The 22,844-nt window shown below is 37.7% G+C and overlaps 2 protein-coding genes across 3 annotated transcripts in view; one reads left to right on the forward strand and one right to left on the reverse strand.

Moving 5' to 3' along the window:
• Positions 1 to 47: 47 nt before the first annotated feature.
• On the forward strand, positions 48 to 20,754 carry LOC126100443 (zinc finger and BTB domain-containing protein 17-like). 2 transcript variants are annotated; one of them, XM_049911049.1, is made up of 5 exons: positions 48 to 185; positions 412 to 1,264; positions 1,396 to 1,587; positions 8,508 to 8,676; positions 19,431 to 20,754. In XM_049911049.1, the coding sequence occupies exons 2-5, from the start codon at positions 419 to 421 to the stop codon at positions 19,625 to 19,627; spliced, it is 1,404 nt and encodes a 467-aa protein (XP_049767006.1). In that variant the 5' UTR covers positions 48 to 185; positions 412 to 418; the 3' UTR covers positions 19,628 to 20,754. The 2 variants fall into 2 exon arrangements, with proteins under 2 accessions (XP_049767006.1, XP_049767007.1); XM_049911050.1 differs by having other exon boundaries at positions 8,578 to 8,676; positions 19,431 to 19,635.
• Positions 20,499 to 22,844, reverse strand: part of LOC126100444 (proliferating cell nuclear antigen) — a 40,271-nt gene continuing 37,925 nt past the window's right edge. The window contains exon 5 of the mRNA XM_049911051.1: positions 20,499 to 20,920. Coding sequence (XP_049767008.1) covers positions 20,807 to 20,920 — 114 coding nt within the window. The 3' untranslated portion in view covers positions 20,499 to 20,806. The remainder of the gene's footprint in view (positions 20,921 to 22,844) is intronic.

A 22,844-nucleotide genomic window follows, 5' to 3' on the forward strand; every position in this document is an offset into this window, starting at 1 on the left:
CATGCTCTTTTGACGCTATACGTATTCGCACTCTTCGCTGTCCCAATAGCCGGGAACCAATACCGATCAATGGATAATGTTGAAACACCATTGGCCATCCTACCCGAAAATCGATAATGGTCGTAGGTGATCGATTTTCATTATTAGGCGGCGCTGGTTCGACAGCTAACAGTTTAAATAAAAAGGTAAGTTGAAAAATGACGTTACATATTTGTTGTTGACAGACGCGAATGAAAAGATTGTTTACGTTACCGGCTGGACGCTGTTTAGCTTTGTTTGCCATCCGTTTGCCTGTCGCCAGCTACTTGGAACATAGCGTAACTTATCGCGCTGTTTACCATTCTTTCGATATTATTATTGTTGCGCGCTGTACTTTAGTAATGTGTTACTTGCTATGAAAATTATTTTCAGCATTACCATGGCTATTGCAGCGGCAGATAACTTTCAGCTGAAGTGGCATAGTTACGGGACACATCTTCATTCATCCGTAGCCACTTTGCTGCGGTCTGAATTATTTTCCGACGTGTGTTTAGCAACAGTGGACGGACGACAGATATCGGCGCACCGGTTCGTATTATCAGCATGCAGTTCGTATCTTCAGCAGCTACTCAAAGCTGTGTACCCACCTACAGTCAATTTCCCCATTGTAATTGTTTTACCCTCAGAAATCCCTTACCGTATTTTGAAGATTTTGGTTCAGTATATGTACAGCGGAGAGGCAACAGTGAGCTATGGACAGCTGGATGGAATCCTGAGAGCTGCACATATTTTAGGTATAAAGGGACTGTGCCATGAAAGGACTAATACAGTGAATCAGGTGGTACAGGACAGAAATGGTAATGTCCAACCCTCAGTACAGAGATTATTTCCTCTTCAGATACAGACTGAGGCGACAGGGAAGTGTCAGAGGAAAGCATCCTCAGGTTCAAGATTTCAGGATTCCTCCTCGACTGCTACAACTGACCAGAATGTATGTAACGAAAAGGAAACAGCAAGTGTAGATACAGCTTCAAATGGAAAAGAGGACAAGAATCCAGAGAAAAAGCAAGATGTAGTAACTCCTGGTGCTGTTAGCAGCAAGAGTCCTACCGAAGCAGACGTTCTGACTGACAGTTCTTCAGAGCACCCGCCCAATAATTTGCCATTGAATCCTGTCCAGTTGATAGTAAAACAGGAACCTATAGAGTGGGTAGATACAGAACTCTCTGAACCAATGGAAGAAGAAATAGCAAGTCATATGCATCCAGAAGTGACAGTTAAGTCTGTAAGTGTTGTGAAAAATGTCCACTTCGTAGTGCTCTTAAGTCAGTTCCTGTGTGTGCCTTTGTTATTGAAGAATAAATATAATCCAGTGCACATTTCAAAATTTAAAGTTTTTAATTGTACATGTTACAGGAGGAAGATGACTTCCATGATAGTGAAGGAAGGGCTGTACATGTACAGGAACCCTCGGCCTTGTATACACCCCTCACATGTGATCTTTGCCATGAAACATTTAGTCTTCCAGGTGACTGGGTGCGCCATATAGAAAATTTCCATGAAAAGCATGATGGTAGACGGAAACGTTATAATAGAAGACCTTCACAGGTAACTGCACCACAATTTCATTTAGTAAATTACCTCATTTACTCATTTTTAAATGTATGAATATATTGTTGAGACAAGAGTAACAGTAAATAGTTTTTGTGTAGGTTAAAACTTGTTTGCTTGTAAGTGACATTGTTCATTCGTACTTGCTACTTGATTACAGGCATAATTTAACAAGTAATATTTAACAATTAAAGTCATAAAACTACCACTACTCAAGCCTTTCAGTTTGATAATCAATGTTCTGAAGAAATTAAACATAAGCTAAAAATTAGCATAATAATAGTAAATTGAAACACAGCATATTTCTTCAGCTGAGCACTGAACCTTTTTGTCAATTGTTGTAAATGGGTAAATAAGTAGGCTATGAGTGTTAATTTTCTTTTTCTTGTAGTGATTCAGAATACTGCAGATGAGAATGTTATGAGTTTATTTTGCAATTTGCATTATCCTGAAAGTGAAGCATAATAATAACTTTCTGTTTGCAGTTACAATGTATTTGTGCCTCAGATGCTATTGATTATCTGATGTGTTAATGCTTTAAATAACAACAGGATTTTGTTGCTTCCGTAAGGAATTGTTGTGGTGAGCCTTGTAAGCAATACTAATGGGTTAAAAAGTAAAGATTCATATTTTGAAGACAAGAGACATTAATTTCGGAAGAAAAAGTTGTATGAATAATAATGAGGCAGAATCTAATGAAGAGCACAAAAGCTCTATTTGCAATTAAATTATTAATAAATTCAAACTGGTATCAATCTTGTGAAAGGTCATTGTTGAATGCACTCATGTTCTGCACAAGAGAAATGTAAATTTAGATTATGGTTTGCAGATTAATTTGCAGTTTCCTACTGTGGAGAAACTGATAAGAATCTTAGGCATAGTCCACATCAATTCAGGCAGGCTAGGAAAAAATTTTACCTTCATAGTCTCGGATATTATTGAATTTAGCATAAAATTAAGGACTAAGTAAGGAACACATATTTTTTTGGTTCCTCCAAAAAAATTTCTGCTCCGAGATACAGCCCTCCCAAGGTGACACTGCACATACCATTTTGAAGATGCGAATTTTGGAAAACAAAATTGAAAATGCTAGTTCTCTGGAACAGTTCTAGATATTTTTTTAATATAATTGCTTTATGATTATGAAGAAATCCTCCATTAGGATTTATCTGTCAAAGCTCTTTTACTATAGTGTTCTGAACTTTTTTATAATTTATGGAAAAGAATTATATTCAAAAATGCCAATCCATAATTTTTTTTATTTTTTTCTGTTGAGTAGTACTATATAGTACAACATTCCCCACTTCCACTTTTATGTTGAACAGCTTTTGTAAACAATGGAAATTTTTGCCATACATAAAACCTGTTTTATTACCACATTAATACATAACACACTCATAAAAATCAAAACCTAACCTTATTTAACATAATTTTAGTTTTGAAAGATGAGTAAGAGAGTCAATTTCCAAGCATTTCAAACAGTTCCAAAATGTATGTGAAAGGTTCACAGACTTAAAGGTTTCAATTTATACAGCTTCTGTGGACTCTGTTTTGTGCTGAAATTAGCCAGTCAATGAACTACAAATGTGTTCCACTGCTTCAGTGTCTTCATTTGATATAGGGTGATGTCTTCCTGTTGAACCAATAGGAACTGGAGAACATACAATCTTCAAAACATTTTGAACAGGAAGTGAGCACTGATGACATTGTTGCTGTGGTTCAGCTGGAAACCATTATCCAGCAGCTGGTCCATGTGGTAGCATGAAGTTCACTACAGTTTCGTTTAACTCATAACTGGTGTCTATAATCTCTGCAGTCCACCGGTGCGTACATCCCCCTTCTCAGGTTGTGAATCTGACTATTATCCTGCTGCTTCTGAAGTGTTGGCCGAACGAACAAAATTTCTTATTTCTTGCCCTTTAAAGTTCTATGGAATAATAGCTAAAACCTGCACCTTTTCACTGTAGGATGCACAATATTCAACAGCTGAACTGATATTTGTGAAAAATTCCTGACAAGAGATGCATGAGTGCTTTGGTTCATTTTCTATTGAAGATGCAATTTCTACTTTGAAGAGTGTGGTCAGTTTTGCTGTAGTGTATTCATCCATAGCTTTAGTAATTTCTCTGTGCTTTCTTGATGCATAGAGCTTATGACTCGGCTTCACTGACCACGGTTTCTTAACAGGACTAACCCCTCTGTAGTTGACTGATTCAGGGTATTTAATTCTTCCATCTTTACACAACCCCTGCTCCCAATCCCTTACCTCATGGCTCATACCCCTGTAATAGACCTATGTGCAAGACCTATCCCATCAAAGGCAGGGCTACCTGTGAAACCAGTCATGTGATTTACAAGCTCAGCTGCAACCACTGTGCTGCATTCTATGTAGGAATGACAACCAACAAGCTGTCTGTCCACATGAACGGCCAATGACAAACTGTGGCCACCTGTAGCTGAACACGCTGCCAAACATGATACTCCTCATCTCAATGACTGCTTCACAGCCTGTGCCGTATGGATCCTTCCCACCAACACCAGCTTTTCTGAATTGTGCAGGTGGGAACTTTCCCTGCAATACATCCTATGTTCCCGTAACCCTCCTGGCCTCAACCTTCGTTAGTCACTGTCCTCACCCATCCAGCCCCCTCACTGTTCCCATTCCAGCACAGCACAGCCGTCATTTCACCGCCACACCCACTCTTTTAATTTATTTTTATTTTTATTTCTCTCCTTTCCGCTACTTACCCTCTCCCCCCTCCGCACCTTCTCTCCTGCCCTCCGTCTAAACTGCAACACTTCACTGTCCGCCACTCCCACCATACTATCCCTCCCCCTCCCCACCCCAGCCTCCTCCTTACCCCCACCCATTCGCCACTCCCATCATGCACTGGTGCTGCCGCTCACAGTTTAGTTTCAGCTCTCTGAGACTGCAGATGTGTGTGCAAGTTGCGCTTGCGTGAGTGTGTGTGTGTGTGTGTGTGTGTGTATGTGTGTCTACTACGACAAAGGCCTTAATGGCTTGCGTGAGTGTGTGTGTGCGTGTGTGTATGTGTGTTCACTACTAACAAAGGCCTTAATGGCCGAAAGCTATGATTGTGTGAATCTTTTTATTGTGCCTATCGCGACTCAGCACCTCCGCTATATGGTGAGTAGCAACTTTCCTTCTCTCATATTGTTACATTCCATCCTGGATTTTCCATTGTTTGAAGTTATCTGAGAGGTAGATACAGTCTGAAGTTAGAAGGGGTGGCAGGCAGATTTAAATGGGTTGAGAAGTTCTGGAAAAGGAAGGGGAAAAACAGAATAGGATGAGGAAACTTAAGAGATTTTAGACAGAGAAGCAAATAAGAATTAATGAAAAGCAAGAAATGGTAATAACTGTACTTCACTGGCATTTAGAAGCAGTTGAGAACTGTAGCATACAGTGAAAAATCAAGTAATATTCTATTTAAAATTATATGCCAGGAAAATTACAACATAATTTAGGGCAAAAGGAGTGAACAAGTGTGAATATTTTTCTTTTCTTCGGTTTCTAACTTTGTTATAATTGCATGTTTATGACCTTACACACAATATTAGGCACAGATGGCACTTGTATATAAATAACTTTTGGATCCAAGACAGTGATTTCTTTTCATTTGACATTTATCATACTGCTGACTGGTCTTAAGTTTTTAAACTTCTCAGCATGACACTGCCAATAAATGGAAGTATTTGTTGTTGTTTTACAGTTTTGGAGTTTTGTTGTACTGTCTTTTGACAACCTACCAGTGATAGTTTACTTTGTTCTTTTTCTATTTATTTAATCTCATATCTTTGAGGAAAAAGAAGTAAAATGGCCTTGTGTACTGTGGCTGAAGTTGTGGTTGGTGCAGTTTGGGCTTTCTAATCCCTGATCTTAACCATAACCCAACTAAGTGAAGGAATGAGACATATTCCCAATGATTCATCTGTCAGGTGATTTGTCGAACCTCAGTGTTTTTAAATAAAAGAAAATATAATGATATTTCACCCTGACATATGCACTCCATACAGAATGGAACTGGAAGAAACCCTGATAACTGATAGTGGGATGTACCCTCTGCCAGGCACTGCATGGTGGTTTGCAGAGTATGGATGTAGATGCACACAGATAGAGAGTAATCATCAGATGTAGAAGTAACTTCGGGTGTGCCCCGGAAATATGTTGGGATGCTTGCTGTTCATGTTGTATACTAATGACCTTGTGGGTAAAATTAATAGTAGCCTCAGACTTTTTGCGGGTGGTGCAGTTATCTGTAATGAAGTACTCTCTGAAAGAAGCTGTATAAATATTCAGTCAGCTCTCGATAAGATTTCAAAGTGGTGCAAAGATTGGCAATTTCCTTTAAATGTTCAGAAATGGAAAACTGTGCACTTCACAAAACAAAAAATATAGTATTGTATGACTGTAATATCAATGAGTTACAGTTGGAATCAGCCATCTTGTACAAATACCTTGGAGTAATGCTTTGTAGGGATATGAAATGGAATTATCACATAGGCTGTCATGGGAAAAGCAGATGGTAGACTTTGGCTTATTGTTAGAATACTGGGGAAGGGCAATTAGTCTACAAAGATTATTTGCAAATCACTCATGCAACCCATTCTAGTGTATTGCTCAAGTGTATACCAAATAGTACTATTAGCAAATATTGAATGTATACAGAGAAAGGCAGAACAAATGGTCACAGGTTTGTTTGACCCATGGGAGAGTGTCACCCAGATGCTGAAGAAACTGAACTTGCAGACTCTTGAAGATAGGTTAAATTTCCCTGAGATGTCTACTAACAAAGTTTCAAGAACCGGCTTTAAATGATGGCTCTGTGAATATACTACAACCCACTGTGTATCACTGACATAGAGATCGTGATGGCAAGATTAGAATAATTACAGCACACACAGAGGCATTCAAACAATCATTCTTCCCACACTCTGTGTGTGAATGGAGTAGGAAGAACCCCTAATAATTGGTACAATGGGACATACCCTCTGCCATGAACTTCACGGTGGTTTGCAGAGTATGGATGTAGCTATGTATATTTTTGACACCTTTAAAAATTGTGTTACAGGTCACCATGTAAACAGCATGTGTTTCTTTGCACAATATATGTGGAGTCATAATGTTTTCATTAACCATTGTGTACATTTCATATATGATGCCAAATTTACTGGCCTTCTTGTAGGACATTTTCACTAAATTGTAATTGCACAGTTCTTTGTTAATTTGATTTTATGTAATTGTATTGCCTCAAACTGAATATTCCACGAGAATCATCTACAACAAGGACAAATCTTTAAACTCTTATTTAAGAAGTGTAGCTTTTCCAGACTTATCCAAGCTTTGTAGGTGTTAATGTAATTGCCATACAGAAATATGGGGTAAACTACACCAGTCATATAGCTAGTTGTGACATATTACAATAAAATTGGTGAGAGCTATTTTCATTATTTATATATTTTTTTCTTCGGTATACTGAAGCACTAGAGGAAGAAGGATAATATTTTGATGTGTAATGCTCGTTATTTAATCACCTTTTTTTCCCATGTAACAAATGACAGTAATAATTTTGTTGAAATACTAAGCCATATAATCTTTACAAATTAAGTGATGGTATAACTTGTTCTGAATATGGTCAATAAAGTATGAGAGACATTTCATAAATAATGCACAAGATGGTATTACGGTGGACCGTTTGATGCAGCAACAACAAAAATTACGAGGTGTAGTTGGGAGCTTGAGGAGGAAGCACATGTTTTTGTATTTTCACTGTGTACTCCTATGTAAAATAGGCGAGAGGTAGAAATGGACCCTGCAGGGGTCTCATGTACTGTTGAGTGTTAAAGACCAGAAGTCATACATCAAGACTGAAACTTTACACAGCAGAAATCCACAGTGTGTTAAGTGAAGTTTGTGGTGAATTTACGCAGGGCTGTAGTACATTTTCACGTTGGGTTATTGGTTTTTATGGTGGTCATATGAGCATTGATGATAATCCAAGACCTGGAAGGTCAAAAAGACAACAGATAAACTAATTGTGAAACTTCAGGCAGATGCTCTGGAAGAAGATCACAGTGCAACTTATGAGGAACTCTCTGAACCCATGTAATTCCCCCAACATCGGTATTCCGTTTTCTGACAGATGATTTCAAGAGATAAAATTCTGCGAGATGGGTCCCTCAATGTTTGGCTGCTGAAGAGAAACAGAAACGCATGGACATTGCAATGTTGCTCAAACAATGATTCAACTGTGAAGCTCAAGGATTCTTGTGTCAAATTGTCACTATTGATGAAAAATGGATTAGACCCTTTCAACCAGGGTTGAAATCACAGTCCAATGAGTAGAGGGCTTCAGATTATCCACATCGAAAAAAAATTCACCGTGCTCAAAGATCAAGCAAATGATGATTTTTGCTCAGTTGCTCTCAAGGCTGGGCCACTCATTCTCCACGACAATGCTCGCTCACATATTGGCAATGTTGTAGCCCAAAAACTGCACAAATACGGATTGGAAGTGTTGCTGCATCCTCGCTACAGCCCAGACATGAGTCCACGAGACTTCAGTTTGTTTCCGAAGTTGAGAAAAACCTATGCCCAGACATCATTATCTTTCTCAGGAAGAGCTTTCTACCACCATCACCTGAACCATTCAACAGATGAGCAGCAGGGGTGTCCTGGATGGAATAATAGAGCCTCCAAGACATTGAGATTCAGTCATAGAGAAGCAGCGAGGCCATATTGAAGGGCTGTAGACAGTTTTTGGAAAGAAATAAACATGTAAGTAAAAAAAATAGAGTGCATTATTTATGAAATGTCCCTCATATTAAGAGTTTTTGGCAAAAAGAATGACAAAACTAATGTAAAACAACTGTAATATGGTGAATACGACACACAGGGCAATGAAGATGGTCCTGAATTTCCACCATTGAAATGTGAGCTTTGTGAGCAAGTGTTTGACACTCCAGGTGTATGGGTGCGACACATCCAGGAGGAGCACACAGATGAGCAGCTCGCTGCTACCAACAGGTGTGCCACTAATATCCGAGATGGCCACAGATTCACAGGTATGTTATATTTTCAATTTTCAAGTGCCCATAGTTTGATATTGGTGTGTGGATGATTTCATCATAATGACTCATAGCTAACATGGTACTTCATTGCAAACAACTGTCATGATGGAAGTGCACTAAAACACTAGTTAAGTGTACACATTCGCAAATGGTGTAAAGCAGGCCAAAATATGTTTTATTTCTTCAGAAGTACAAGATTACAGAGGCTTTTTTGACTTTGTCACTTTTGAAGAGCAGGGGACAGACAGAGGAAACTCCTGTCCTTGTATACGTATTGTAACAATCACTGTGGAGTGAGGAATGTGTGTCTCCACAAACAAGAAAAATGGAATCGTCATTCTCTGTTTAATGTAATCCCTATTGAGGTTAGACACACTGGGAGACCAAATTCTAAAATATGCAAATGGAAAATGAGCACCCTGAAGCAATGGTGTCACACAAATGAGTTTTATTCACACGTTATACGGGTCACATATCATATATGGTCATATTCACTGGGTCATACACATATGGTAAGATTTTATTAGGCAATTACAATACCTTGTGAAAACTGAAACTAAAAGAATTGCAAAGGGATCATCTTGAAGGTGCCAGGTGTCATCTTACAAAATAGTGTTCTTTGTGACCTCTGCCTGAAGTTGTTTCTGAGGCTGCATGTGTCCCAGACGTATAAAGGGGAAGACATCTGGTGTTGTCTCTCCCTCACACTTGTTGTTTTTTTCCCCGCAGTTGAGAAATTGTGTTTCCTGCTCAGGAAAAAATGTCACAGAAACAGGATGTTGAAAACAGTTTACAAATATTAAGTTATAGGAAAAATTAGAATGTACAAATGGTTTTCTTGCTTCAAATGGTGTATGTCACTTGAGGACAGAACATTGTTCCAGATGTTAGTCAGCCGCCCAGACAGATGAAAATGTTGAGATAATTTGTGGACTTTTGTCTGACTACTGACAATTGGACCATTGAACACATGGCAGAACTAAAAGTAGATTATCTTTGAGCTCAGTTCAAGTAATTTCAAGTGTCCACACTGCCATCACAGTGTACGAAGTGTGTTCTTTTTCAATCATCATCATGACTGCCATGCTTTACAAACTGCATTCCTTGGGGGAATTTGAACTCTGATGACTTATACAAATTGTCTGCATGACAACTCTCTACTCAACTTTAATCTATCAAATGCCAGAGTTACCATTCAGAATATTTATGGTTACTGTAGACTACATTGCAATTAAAGCATTAGATACAAAATGTGACTGACAACAGTACAGGATTTATATGTGTTGGTCTTGAGGCAGATTCAAACTGTCTAACATTGCCATTCAAAATATGAAATTTTTCTTCTCCAGTTCTGTACAACTTTTGAAAATTAGTCATATTCATTTGCATATGCTGCCCAATACAGATTACTTTTAACGGTTATGAAAAGGATACATTGCTACTCATCATAAAGATGAAACGCTGCATTGTGGGCAGGCACAACAAAAATACTGTTAAACACTTAGGTTTCAGCAAAAGCCTTCTCCAGAAAAGAAAGGAAAACACACACAAAACACAAGCAGGCATATCTCGTGAACATGTCTACTACCTCCAGCCGCTCTAGCCGAACTGTCTGTCTTAACACTGCCAGTCCAGTCAGAGGGAATGTAGATAGCCTCAGGTATGCCTGCTTGGTTGAATATGTGTGTTCCTTCCTTTCTTTTCTGAGGAAAGCTTTGGCTGAAGGCTTAGTGTGTAACAGTCATTTCGTAGTGCCTGTCTACAACTCAACATGTCATCTTTACAGTGAGTAGCAATCTGTCATTTTCTTTTTATTGATTTTCCAATCTGGACATTCCATTGTTAGATATTAATTTTATTTATTTATTGCTGGAAAAATATCAGGTGCATGTCCATTGTTAGTGGCATCTGCATTGCAGAAGACAAAATATCTTTCAAAATACATTTATCTGTAGTGTATAGTGTTTCATATTACTTATGTGACTGCTGCTTTTTTATATATTTTAACTTGCCTTTTATTTAGCACATGCCAGAGACATTTGCCAGTAGCAGTCATATAATTATCTAACTATGAGTTTTAATTAGCATATCAATTATGGATCTTATGTACTTGTCAGTGGTGATGTGCTTAACATCGAAAGATATGACTGAGTTGTTTGTTTCCTCTTCTCCTCATCCTCTTCTTTTACAAATGAGCCGCTGTGGTCTACAGTTTTTTCAGCTGGTTCTCCTTTGTTTTTCCCCCACATTTCTCTCTTCTTGTTTCTGATCAAATGGCTCCAGTCTTCTTCTTGGGTTTGTCGTGAAAATCTAACTTATTTCTGAGTGGTAGTCAAAGCTAAATATCTCTTGGAGTAATCGAAGTTCGTCCATGTTCCTTCCAACTTCCTTGCATCATGTGTTATCAATTTTTAATTTACCAAAGTAAGTGAATAGTCTATCTGTCACTCTGTTGGGATTCATCCTTTGCACGTGTCCGTAGAAAGCTATTTTTATTTTTCTAATCATGTCTGCAATTTTTTTCAGTGTGTAAAGTTCTTTATTATGACATCTTCTGGATTGGTCTACTTTTTCCTGGACCCAAAATTTTCCTTTCTGTGATTTCCAGTCCATAATAACTTTTACAGTCGTGGACATAGTCTGCTTATGAACATGGACATTAATAAGAGCTTAGAAATAAAGATAAATTATGCACAACATTAAAAATCCTTGATGGACTACAAACATTTTAAAAATCCTTGATGGACTACAAACATTTATCAATTAACAGTTGTTTTAATTTTGTCTTGAATGTCTTCATTTAACAGTTTTATATTACTTGGCATCCTGTTATAAAAAGTCTTCCAGCAGAAAATGTACTATGATATGTTGCTCTGTTATTACTAACTTTAAGTGGCAATCCTCTCTTTTTCTTTGTATTATAATTATGGATCTCACTGTTGATTATGCCATGCTCCAAATTTTCTTTTATAAACAGTATAGTCCTGATAACATACGATGAATACACTCTTAGTCTGTTATACGTAATGAGGTATTCTCTATAGGACTAACGTTTACTAATGTTAGCTATTATCCTAACTGCTCTTTTCTGGGCTCTGAAAGCCCTATCCATGTATACCATTGATGCCATGACACAAGTCTCAATACCATATTGTAGATGGGAGTGTATGAGTCCAAAATAGGTGTGTCTCAAGACAGGTGGCTCTGTTCTGCTAGAAAGGCATTTTAGCAGATAGCTGTAACAGGAGAGTTTTTAATGCATATTACTGATGTGCTCCTTCCATGTAAGATGTTCATCTACTATAATATCCAGGAATTTATATTGACAATTGTTTCAACTGATAACTCCGGTTCAGTGCCCACTTCTTTTGATTTATAATTTAGCAGAAACACCATCAGAATTGTCTAGTCCTTATTTAGTGCCAATTTTTTTTTGGTCAGATATTGTACGGTGAGGCTAATGTTCTCTGCATTATTTTCCACTGCTACCTGTTTTGTATAGCCCCAGCTTATGATGGAGGTACCATCGACATAATTTATTAGGTTTGCATTTTGTGGATTTATTATATCATTGATGTATGCAACAAACAGAAAGAAACCTGATAATGCATCCCTGAGGGACTCCACAGTTAAGAATTTTATAAGATGATTTTACTGTTTATGGATGTCCACCAGTTGTATGATACAGCTTAACACATTGTCTCCTGTCAACAAGGTAGGATCTTAACAAATCTGATGGCACTCCTCTGACTCCATAAGTTTCTAATTTATATAGAAGAATGGAATAATTTACAGAGTCAAAGACCTTGGATAGGTTGAGTTTATCCAATACCACTTGAAAAAATATTGCTGGCGCTGTTACTGTAGATCTACCCTTCCTGAAACCCTGCTGAGAGGGTTTTTCGTAGATTGTACTAGCAGAAAAATTATTTAAGTTGATCAAGAAGTAGTCTGACCAACAACTTACTAAATACTGATGTTAATGAATTAGGCGTCTAATTTTGTATACCAGTAGCTATTCCCTTTTTATGAACCAATCTCTTATTTCAGTGACTTTTAAAAAGTTAGGAAATGACCCATAACTGAAAGAGATGTTTATTAAATGTTGTAATGGCTTTATTGAGCCAATGCAAGATGCTTATAATAGTTTCTACAATGAAACTTTGTCTTGAAACCTGGCAGAAAATCCAAAGAGATTCGCGTCGGATGTGATGTATGCTAGTGGCAAGACACAATAAATGACTTTTCTGTGCGATAGCAATGGAAATACTATCAATGACAGCGCTGCCAAAGCAGAGTTACTAAACACAGCTATCCGAAATTCCTTCACCAAAGATGAAGAAAATATTCCAGAATTTGAATCAAGAAGAGCTGCAAACATGAGTAATGTAGAAATAGATATTGTTGAAGTAGTGAAGCATCTTAAATCACTTAAAAAAAGCAAGTCTTCTGGTCCAGACTGTATACTAGTTAGATTCCTTTCAGAGTATGCTGATACAATAGTTCCATACTTAACAATCATATACAACCGTTCGTTCGACAAAAGATTTGTTCCCGATGACTGGAAAGTTGCATAGGTCACACCAGTATTCAAGAAAGGTAGTAAGAATAATCCACTAAGTTAAGGGCCCATATCGTTAACATTGATATGCAGCAGGATTTTGGAACATATACTGTATTCAAATATTACGCATTACCTCAAACAGAATTGTCTATTGAAGATAATGGTATACTCACACAGTCAACAAGGCTTTAGAAAACATTTCTAGATTTCCAGAAGGCTTTTGACATTGTACCATACAAGAGGCTTGTACTGAAATTGCTTGCTTATGGAATATCGTCTCAGTTATGCGACTGGATTCACGATTTCCTGTCGGAGAGGTCACAGTTCGTGGTAATTGACGGAAAGTCGACGAGTAAAACAGTAGTGATTTCTGGTGACCCCCAAGGTAGTGTTATAGACCCATCGCTGTTCCTTATCTATATAAAAAATTTAGGAGACTATCTGAGCAGCCATCTTAGGTTGTTTACTGATGCTGTTGTTGCTTATTGACTAGTAAAGTCATCAGAAGATCAACACAAATTGCAAAACAATTTAGAAAAGATATCTGTATGATGCAAAAATTGGCAATTGACCCTAAAAAACAATAAATATGAGATCATCCACATGAGTGCCAAAAAGAATCCATTAAACTTCGATTAGACAAAAAATCCGACATATCAAAAGACCATAAATTCATCTAAATCCATTGGAATTACAGTTCAGGGACACATAGGAAATATTATGGGGGTGGCTGACCAAAGACTGTGTTTTTTTGGCAGGACACTTGGAAAATGTAACAGATCTACTAAAGAGATTGCTTACACTACACCTGTCCATCCTCTTTTAGAATACTGCTGCGCAGTGTGGGATCCTTACCGTATAGGACTGATGGGAGTACATCGAGAAAGTTCAAGGAAGGGCGCATTTTGTATTATCGCGAAATAGGGGAGAGAATGTCACTGAAATGATACAGGATTTGGAGTGGACATCATTAAAACGAAGCCAGTTTTCACTGCAGCGGAATATTCTCACAAAATTTCAATCAACAACTTTCTACTCCGAATGCAAAAATATTTTGTTGACACCAGCCTGCATAGGGAAAAAACGATCATAATAATAAAATAAGGGAAATAGAGCTCGCACGGACAGATACATGTTTGTTTTTTCTGCGTGTTGTACGAGATTGGAATAATAGAGAATTATTGTAAGGTGGTTTGATGAACCCTCTGCCAAGGTATTCATGTAGATGTAGATCACTGCATTGTCTCAGAAATTTGGCTGAGATGTCATCCCAGCCACCAGATGTATTTGCTTTTAAGTTTGAAATGGTTTTCAGGACTTCCAATTCTGTAACACACCTCAGGAAGAATGAATTACTGAGATTTAGCACCTGTGGTGGGTCAATCACATCCTCCCTACTCATCTTACCAAATTGGTCTATGAATCTCTTACATACATCCTTTGGGTCACTCAGCAATGTTTCCATTGCCTTTTATTTTTGTATTATTGTACACTGCATTGTCACTTCCCCTGCTTTCGCTTACTATATTCCACGCTGTTTTGCTAATGTTGCTGGATTGCCTCATCTGTGCTTTTAATGTCATAAGTGCTTCCCTGTAGTTTTATACTGGCTTTGTATTTAGATTGGAAGTACTGCAGTTTGGTGTCTCTAAAAAGAATATCCAAGTCCTTCATATCTTCCTTTAATTTTATCACATTAGGGGGAAGTTTAAGATTCTTGGAACTGACAGTTTTCCTTAGTTTTTTTTTTTTTTTTTTTTTTTTTTTTTTTTTTACTACTGAGCATGCTTGATTATGGGTTAATATATATATATATATTTTTTTTTTTTTTTTTTTTTTTAATTTGTCCCAGTTTCCATTAATATCTTCTGTTTCATATAGGCACACCTGATTCCAGTTTGTGTGTGCCAGGGTTTCCTTTAATGTATGAGAACTATTTCTTTGTCTGTATGGAGCTCTGGGAATAATGCACTATCATCTGAAATGTGGTTCTTAATAGTTCTAACTCAACGTCTCCCTTGCTTAAGTTTGTAATAACGTGATCATTACATGTCTGAGAGTCATATGTTATTCTTGTTGGTGTTAAATTCACATGGGTGTAATTATAGGACTGTAACATATCAATATATCTAAGATAATTTATGCTATTAGTTAAGAAGTTAATGTTCACATCACCTAGTATTATAGTCTGTGTTTTACAAGTTGAAAATTTATCAACTAGTTCCTGCAAATGACAAAAGAATTCTTCCATTTTACTGTTAGGGGATCTATACTAAACTGCTAATTCCGAGCTTTATTCTTATTTAAGCTACACTCCTGGAAATTGAAATAAGAACACCGTGAATTCATTGTCCCAGGAAGGGGAAACTTTATTGACACATTCCTGGGGTCAGATACATCACATGATCACACTGACAGAACCACAGGCACATAGACACAGGCAACAGAGCATGCACAATGTCGGCACTAGTACAGTGTATATCCACCTTTCGCAGCAATGCAGGCTGCTATTCTCCCATGGAGACGATCGTAGAGATGCTGGATGTAGTCCTGTGGAACGGCTTGCCATGCCATTTCCACCTGGCGCCTCAGTTGGACCAGCGTTCGTGCTGGACGTGCAGACCGCGTGAGACGACGCTTCATCCAGTCCCAAACATGCTCAATGGGGGACAGATCTGGAGATCTTGCTGGCCAGGGTAGTTGACTTACACCTTCTAGAGCACGTTGGGTGGCACGGGATACATGCGGACGTGCATTGTCCTGTTGGAACAGCAAGTTCCCTTGCCGGTCTAGGAATGGTAGAACGATGGGTTCGATGACGGTTTGGATGTACCGTGCACTATTCAGTGTCCCCTCGACGATCACCAGTGGTGTACGGCCAGTGTAGGAGATCGCTCCCCACACCATGATGCCGGGTGTTGGCCCTGTGTGCCTCGGTCGTATGCAGTCCTGATTGTGGCGCTCACCTGCACGGCGCCAAACACGCATACGACCATCATTGGCACCAAGGCAGAAGCGACTCATCGCTGAAGACGACACGTCTCCATTCATCCCTCCATTCACGCCTGTCGCGACACCACTGGAGACGGGCTGCACGATGTTGGGGCGTGAGCGGAAGACGGCCTAACGGTGTGCGGGACCGTAGCCCAGCTTCATGGAGACGGTTGCGAATGGTCCTCGCCGATACCCCAGGAGCAACAGTGTCCCTAATTTGCTGGGAAGTGGCGGTGCGGTCCCCTACGGTCTTGGCGTGCATCCGTGCGTCGCTGCGGTCCGGTTCCAGGTCGACGGGCACGTGCACCTTCCGCCGACCACTGGCGACAACATCGATGTACTGTGGAGACGTCACGCCCCACATGTTGAGCAATTCGGCGGTACGTCCACCCAGCCTCCCGCATGCCCACTATACGCCCTCGCTCAAAGTCCGTCAACTGCACATACGGTTCACGTCCACGCTGTCGCGGCATGCTACCAGTGTTAAAGACTGCGATGGAGCTCCGTATGCCACGGCAAACTGGCCGACACTGACGGCGGCGGTGCACAAATGCTGCGCAGCTAGTGCCATTCAACGGCCAACACCGCGGTTCCTGGTGTGTCCGCTGTGCCGTGCGTGTGATCATTGCTTGTACAGCCCTCTCGCAGTGTCCGGAGCAAGTATGGTGGGTCTGACACACCGGTGTCAATGTGTTCTTTTTTCCATTTCCAGGAGTGTATTTCAGAAACCATCTCACATGCAAATTTATCTACCAGTCAGTTTTTTTGCACTGGACAGTATTTTTGACATAAATACCACCACCACCACCACCACCACCACGACATTGCTTCATACAATACACACTGACAGTTTCATAATTACTTAGATTAATGCTACAAATTTCTTCACTTTTGCACCCTAATCCATTCACAAGAAAAATATGAAATCTACTTCCAATAAGAAATTCGTCAATTTGTTGAATTTTGTTGGTAATGTATTGGACATTTTGTGATATTATTTTGAGTTTTGTCATATATGACATTGCCAAGTACTTTACCTTCACGTATGCGTAGTAAAGGCTGTTTGAAAACAGTTAAGGGAGTATGAGGAAGAGACTATCACCTAGTCTGACTAGTTTTGATATGAAAATTTCGAGAATTTTCACTTTAGAATTAGTGTTTGTTAGTGAAATCACAGCTTTAATTAAAACAACACTGAGTCTAGTTTGTAGGGAATTCCAGACAGACGTCCTACAGACAGAGTCATTAAGGTTTCCAGAAGTCAACAAAAAGTTTTAGATCATCTTTTCAGATACATTATTATTGACTATGTTGAGAATCTGTTCTGAACATGATCTAGTCTTGATAAAACCACTTTGATTTTCACAAATTTGAGGGTCGAGTTGTTTTGCCATAATCGATAAAGATTTTGTTGGCAGTTGGTAGGAGAGAAATGCCTCTATAATTGTTCAATAAATTTTGTCATGTGCTTTGGGCAGTGGGTGGATTACGGCTGTCTTCCAGTCTCCAAGCTACTTTTCTACTTTTCTGTTAGTCAAATAATTTGGATGATACAGGTTAGTTAGCCCAGAAATTTGTTATTTGAGTATTTCCTAAGTTCTGCAGTTATGGAATCCTCCCAAGGTGCTTTTTCGCTTTTGAGTTATTAGATTTCTCCTTTTATCGGAAGATGGGTGTCATGGTACTGAGTGCATTCTAGTGTGAACTTAACCTTGTTTCCAGACAGTCATAAATTACTAAAATTTGAAATTATTTTCTCCAAAGTCACAGTTTTCTTGGTCATGCGCTGTGTTCTCATTTTGGGTATTAAAGTGAAGGTTTGGCAGAAAATATTTACTTAAGTTTCTTCCCAAATTCTCATAGAAATTTCTAGTATGCTCAGTTTGAAGGCGTAGTCTTGATTTTTATAATAATTTACTTAGTGTTCCCAGTCAGTTTAGAAGTTTATTTTCTCATTTCAAAGAATCTTTTCCTGTTTTCCACATTCTTGTCTTTATTCCATTTTAGCCATGCATTTGTCTTCTTTTGATAGTTTCATCACATTCTAAATCTAATTACATTTTTAAATTGCATTATCTGTGTTAAATTGCTAACGAAGGACCATATTTCAGCACTAGAGGTTTAGGAGAATGTTAGTGAAATTTTTGGTTTTTTAAGTCAGTGTTCAAAATAATGGCAGGATGTTTTGTCAGATGTGACAGTTTCTTTTTCTTCCAAAATATTTAGCAAAACATTTTCAGAGGTGGTTGCAATTGACAGCCATTGTGTCAAGTTACTGGATGCTTGTTTTTGTTTTTTCAGATGTGAGCTACATGAAGGTAGGTTTGTGCCAGTGAGAGTAAGATATTTTCTGAACTGTTTTGAAATTTCTTCCTTTTTTTCCTATGTGTATTTTCTCACAGTTATTTTAACTTCAAAACTACCTAAATGGGTAAGTTTAAAGAACTGTTCTAGTGAACAACAAATTCATGACCATACTGTGTAGTGCGTTCTGAAGCTTATTCTCAGATTGATTATTTGAAATGCAAGTTTGATTTTATCATAACATTTCCCCCAGTGTAGTACGACAACTGAGCTGTTTGATTATAATGTGGTTTTGGGAGGCTAAGTTGTCTTTTTTTTTCATTGTCGTAATCTTTTAGCATAAATTTTGTTGGCTAACTGTGGAATTAAAGCCATTGTTTTCTTTTGCTATTTTTCTGGTGCTTTTTGTTCAGATGTTAGTTTCTTTGGTTGGCAGGTACCTTATTAATCAGTATGTAGGTCCAAAAATATGCTTCCATACGTTTGTTGGTGGTAAGAACTGTTGGGAACAACAACTTGCCCCCAGCCACAGATAGCACTTTTAACTAACTGGCCAACTTATCTGGCCTAGTGATAAATTTCATTACAGGTGCTATGTAAACTTTGACATAAAATTCAGAGATCAGTGTTGATTAACTACATACCATCACTTTCATAGAACAGAAATGGTATGAGCAGTGCACACCATGAAACATCTTATGAGGCATGAATGATATCGGTTACATATGTAATTGGCATTTGAAATGGTTTCTCGTGGCAATGATTTGGGCACATCATGATATATTTAATATGCTTACAACATTACATATAATAATCAGGGACACATATTAAGTACTGAACTTGCTTTATTCATATTAAATCTTAAAACAAGGCTTCTTTTTTCCAGGTGATCGGAAGCGCTGCCCAGTTTGTGCCAAAACTTTCCCATCACGTGCATCAATGGTAATCCACAAACGCACCCACACAGGTGAAAAACCTTATGTGTGTGCTGTGTGCACTAAAGGGTTCAATGTTAAAAGCAACCTATTACGGCACCTACGAACATTGCATGATCAAATTGTCAGCCCATCTGCTATGGACTAAAGAAACATATCAAATCATTTGCTGTGTACTTATGAGTAATCTAAGTAGTATACCAATGATTAAATGACAAATCTTTAGCAACATATCCCTGAAAGGCAATGACTATATAAAATTTTATGTAACACCTTCTTGCAGCATTATTTGTATTGTTATCTCAAAATACAAATGTGAATGGAAAATAGAAATGTTTTGCATGCAAATCTTTCATAAGAAACATTTTAAAACGAGTAGTTGTTATAGTGCTGTATTGCACTGTTTCTGAAATGAAATAATTGGTCCTAAACATCATATCTTGTTAAAAGGTTTCTGATATTGATAAAGTACCATAATGCAGATTCCAATATTATCCAATGATTTGGGTTATAAAAATAAGTATTTCTTCCTATGTAGTGAAATGTGTTTCCACATTGAACATTCCTTTGTATCAAAGTGTTATATTTACAACTGGTAAGTTGCCATTTAATCAGTCAACAGACAGTGAATAAAGTTCAGGATACCTGAATCCAAGCAAAAACAAAGTTTTACAACAAGATTTTAACATGTTCTGACACTCTTACGTTACTGTAAACTGTACACAGTAGTGAAGTTTGTTTAAATGGTTTGGTCATTCTGAATTTGTGTATGGTCTTTTGTCCATTTTGATTTCAGTTTTTTAAAAATAGTTGCATACTTTGTGATTTGTGAAGTACCCTCTATTGCTTAACTTAGAACACCAGTGAATAAATAATAAAGCAAGTTCATTCCTTCAAGATTTCACAATATTGTTTATATTATATTTGAATGTAGATATAAAATGTATTTAAAATACCAAATCAACTATTTAAGTTTATGACATCCTGTCTTTAAGTGTTGACAAATAGATACTAGAAAATGTTTCGTATAAAAATTTATTTGACTGTAGAAAAGCCAGCTACATAAGTTACAAAGTTTATTACTTCACAAAGGGTGAAATATGTAATACCAGTACATTACCGTGAGATTCACAGTTGAAAAATTCTTTAAAATAATTATCTTTGAATATTATTAAATCCAGCTGTACTAAAACTGCTATTCACGTTTCCTTCCACACATAAGCAGCTATAATACACAGGCAAACATGATCATAAAAACTTCATAAAAGACTTTTCCTGAGTTACTTTAAAACAGACACAAAAACTTAACATGGCCTTCAAGTACGTATTAATTATTCTCGTCATCCTCAATCTTAGGTGCCAGATAGTAACGGATGTAGCCCATATCTGTTATTTTATACTCCACAACTAAAGGAACATCAGCAGACATCGAAAGCTGAACCTGGAAAAAGTGATTATCATTATTTATAACAAGCAACATAACTCAGAATAGGCATAAAACCACTAATTTCATATTTAATTAGAAATTCATAACTGAAATATCACATTTATATGTACTCATTTCAAGTAGAGTAAATTAAACATTTAATTGAACCAACTGTGCCAAACCAATACATCCAGAACACTGAAATGGACATTTCAACATAATTTTTCTATTGTGGAAATCACTTCCAAAAACAGTATTTTTATTTGTAAATTGCAGGACACTTAACCTGAAGGCATTGGGCAAAATTTAAAGTCTGACTGGAATGCCCCAAGCAGCAGAAGTATACAGGAAAGGGGTGAGAGATATTAACTCAAATTTCTTGTCTAAATACATGAAAATGCCTTTCATCTAATGTTAGTCCTATGTTCATAAAATACAAAAAAATTTACAAGAAGCATAACAGTGTGTGTGTGTTCAGCATAAATTTTCACCACTCTTTACACCTTTTACAATGTGGCCTTTGCCATGTGCTCTTGCTAGCACCTACAAATGAAGTACCAGTATGCAGCTGTTATTCAAACATCTCTTACTTTGATTATATAATTTTTACTTGTACTAAATATTAACAGACCCACAAAATTATAAGGATGTATCTCACTTTTTATGCAAAATGTCGCATCTTTAGGCCTAACAGATAGGGAGGGGGCGGGTGGCATGCAATAAATGAATGATGCTTCAGATCTGTGGGCTACCCCAAATACACTTCTAGGTATTTTTCCTTTTATGAAAATAGTCTTCTCTAACGAAACAAGTGTTTCAGTTTTATTCATTTAATGTCCAAGAAGATGTGTACATAAGAAAATTTCCATTTTTATTTACCTGACAGCATTTATTTCCTTACCATAACAAACCTGATTTTGCATATCGTAATATACACACCATTACTGTATAAACAGCTTAATTTTAGCTTTTATGTTCTGTAGTTTGCAAGCATTGAGGTGAGTTATACAAGCAGCAGGAACACCTGGCTGCAGTAAGTGCAGCAGATAAATGGTATGACATGCACTGTCAGTTCAACATCTAATTATTACTGCACAACAATTGCAGATCATGTGATGGGAGTGTAAACAGTACTACAGCATTACTGTACTTGCCCGACAGGTAACATGGAAATAAGTGACCCTGATATTTTGGCAATTGTTAAAAATGCACATGGAAACCTCCAATAGCTGTGGGAGCCACATGCCAACTCAACAATTTTCTTAAATGATTTTCAACGTCATGCAATGAATAGTGCCAAATTGTTGGCAAGACATTACAGCTCACCACCTGTTATGACAATATTTTATTTGCAGCAACACTCCCTCTTAAGGATACTATAATAATCCAGAACTTCATGTGAACATTTGAACTGTTTTTTGCGAATTTCCCATACACAAGAAAGCCATATGGAGTATCCAAGTCATTGACTTTATCACTAAGAAACTGAGGACAGCACAGAAAATTAAAAAGCATCCAACAGGTCACCACAATAATTCAATCAAGTCAATTCAATCTCTACAAAACTTTTAAGAAATTTACACAGAAATAAACAGCTGTTTTCAAGAACAGTGCGATAAATTTAGAGCCACTGAATTGTTACCAGCCATGCCCTTCATCCTTTATTACTTGGCATACATTCTCATATGTTGCATGCCAGGATTAGTTTGCTAAGGAATTTAAGTATCTCCACACTTTAGCTGCAGGAAATACAGTAGATAAGTAGAAACTGAGGAATTATAATTATGAAACACATGATTACTCAATTCACACTGAAGTGTTAATACAACCAATGACTTCTGTAACTTGTCAAAGAAACATAAATGCCAAGGAGCAGGAATGTGGTGCTCCAACAGAAAAGTTGAAGCTGCCACCATATCTCTGAACATGGCAGAATCCA

Source organism: Schistocerca cancellata, chromosome 9 (assembly GCF_023864275.1).
Source record: "Schistocerca cancellata isolate TAMUIC-IGC-003103 chromosome 9, iqSchCanc2.1, whole genome shotgun sequence".
Classification (NCBI taxonomy): domain Eukaryota; kingdom Metazoa; phylum Arthropoda; class Insecta; order Orthoptera; family Acrididae; genus Schistocerca; species Schistocerca cancellata.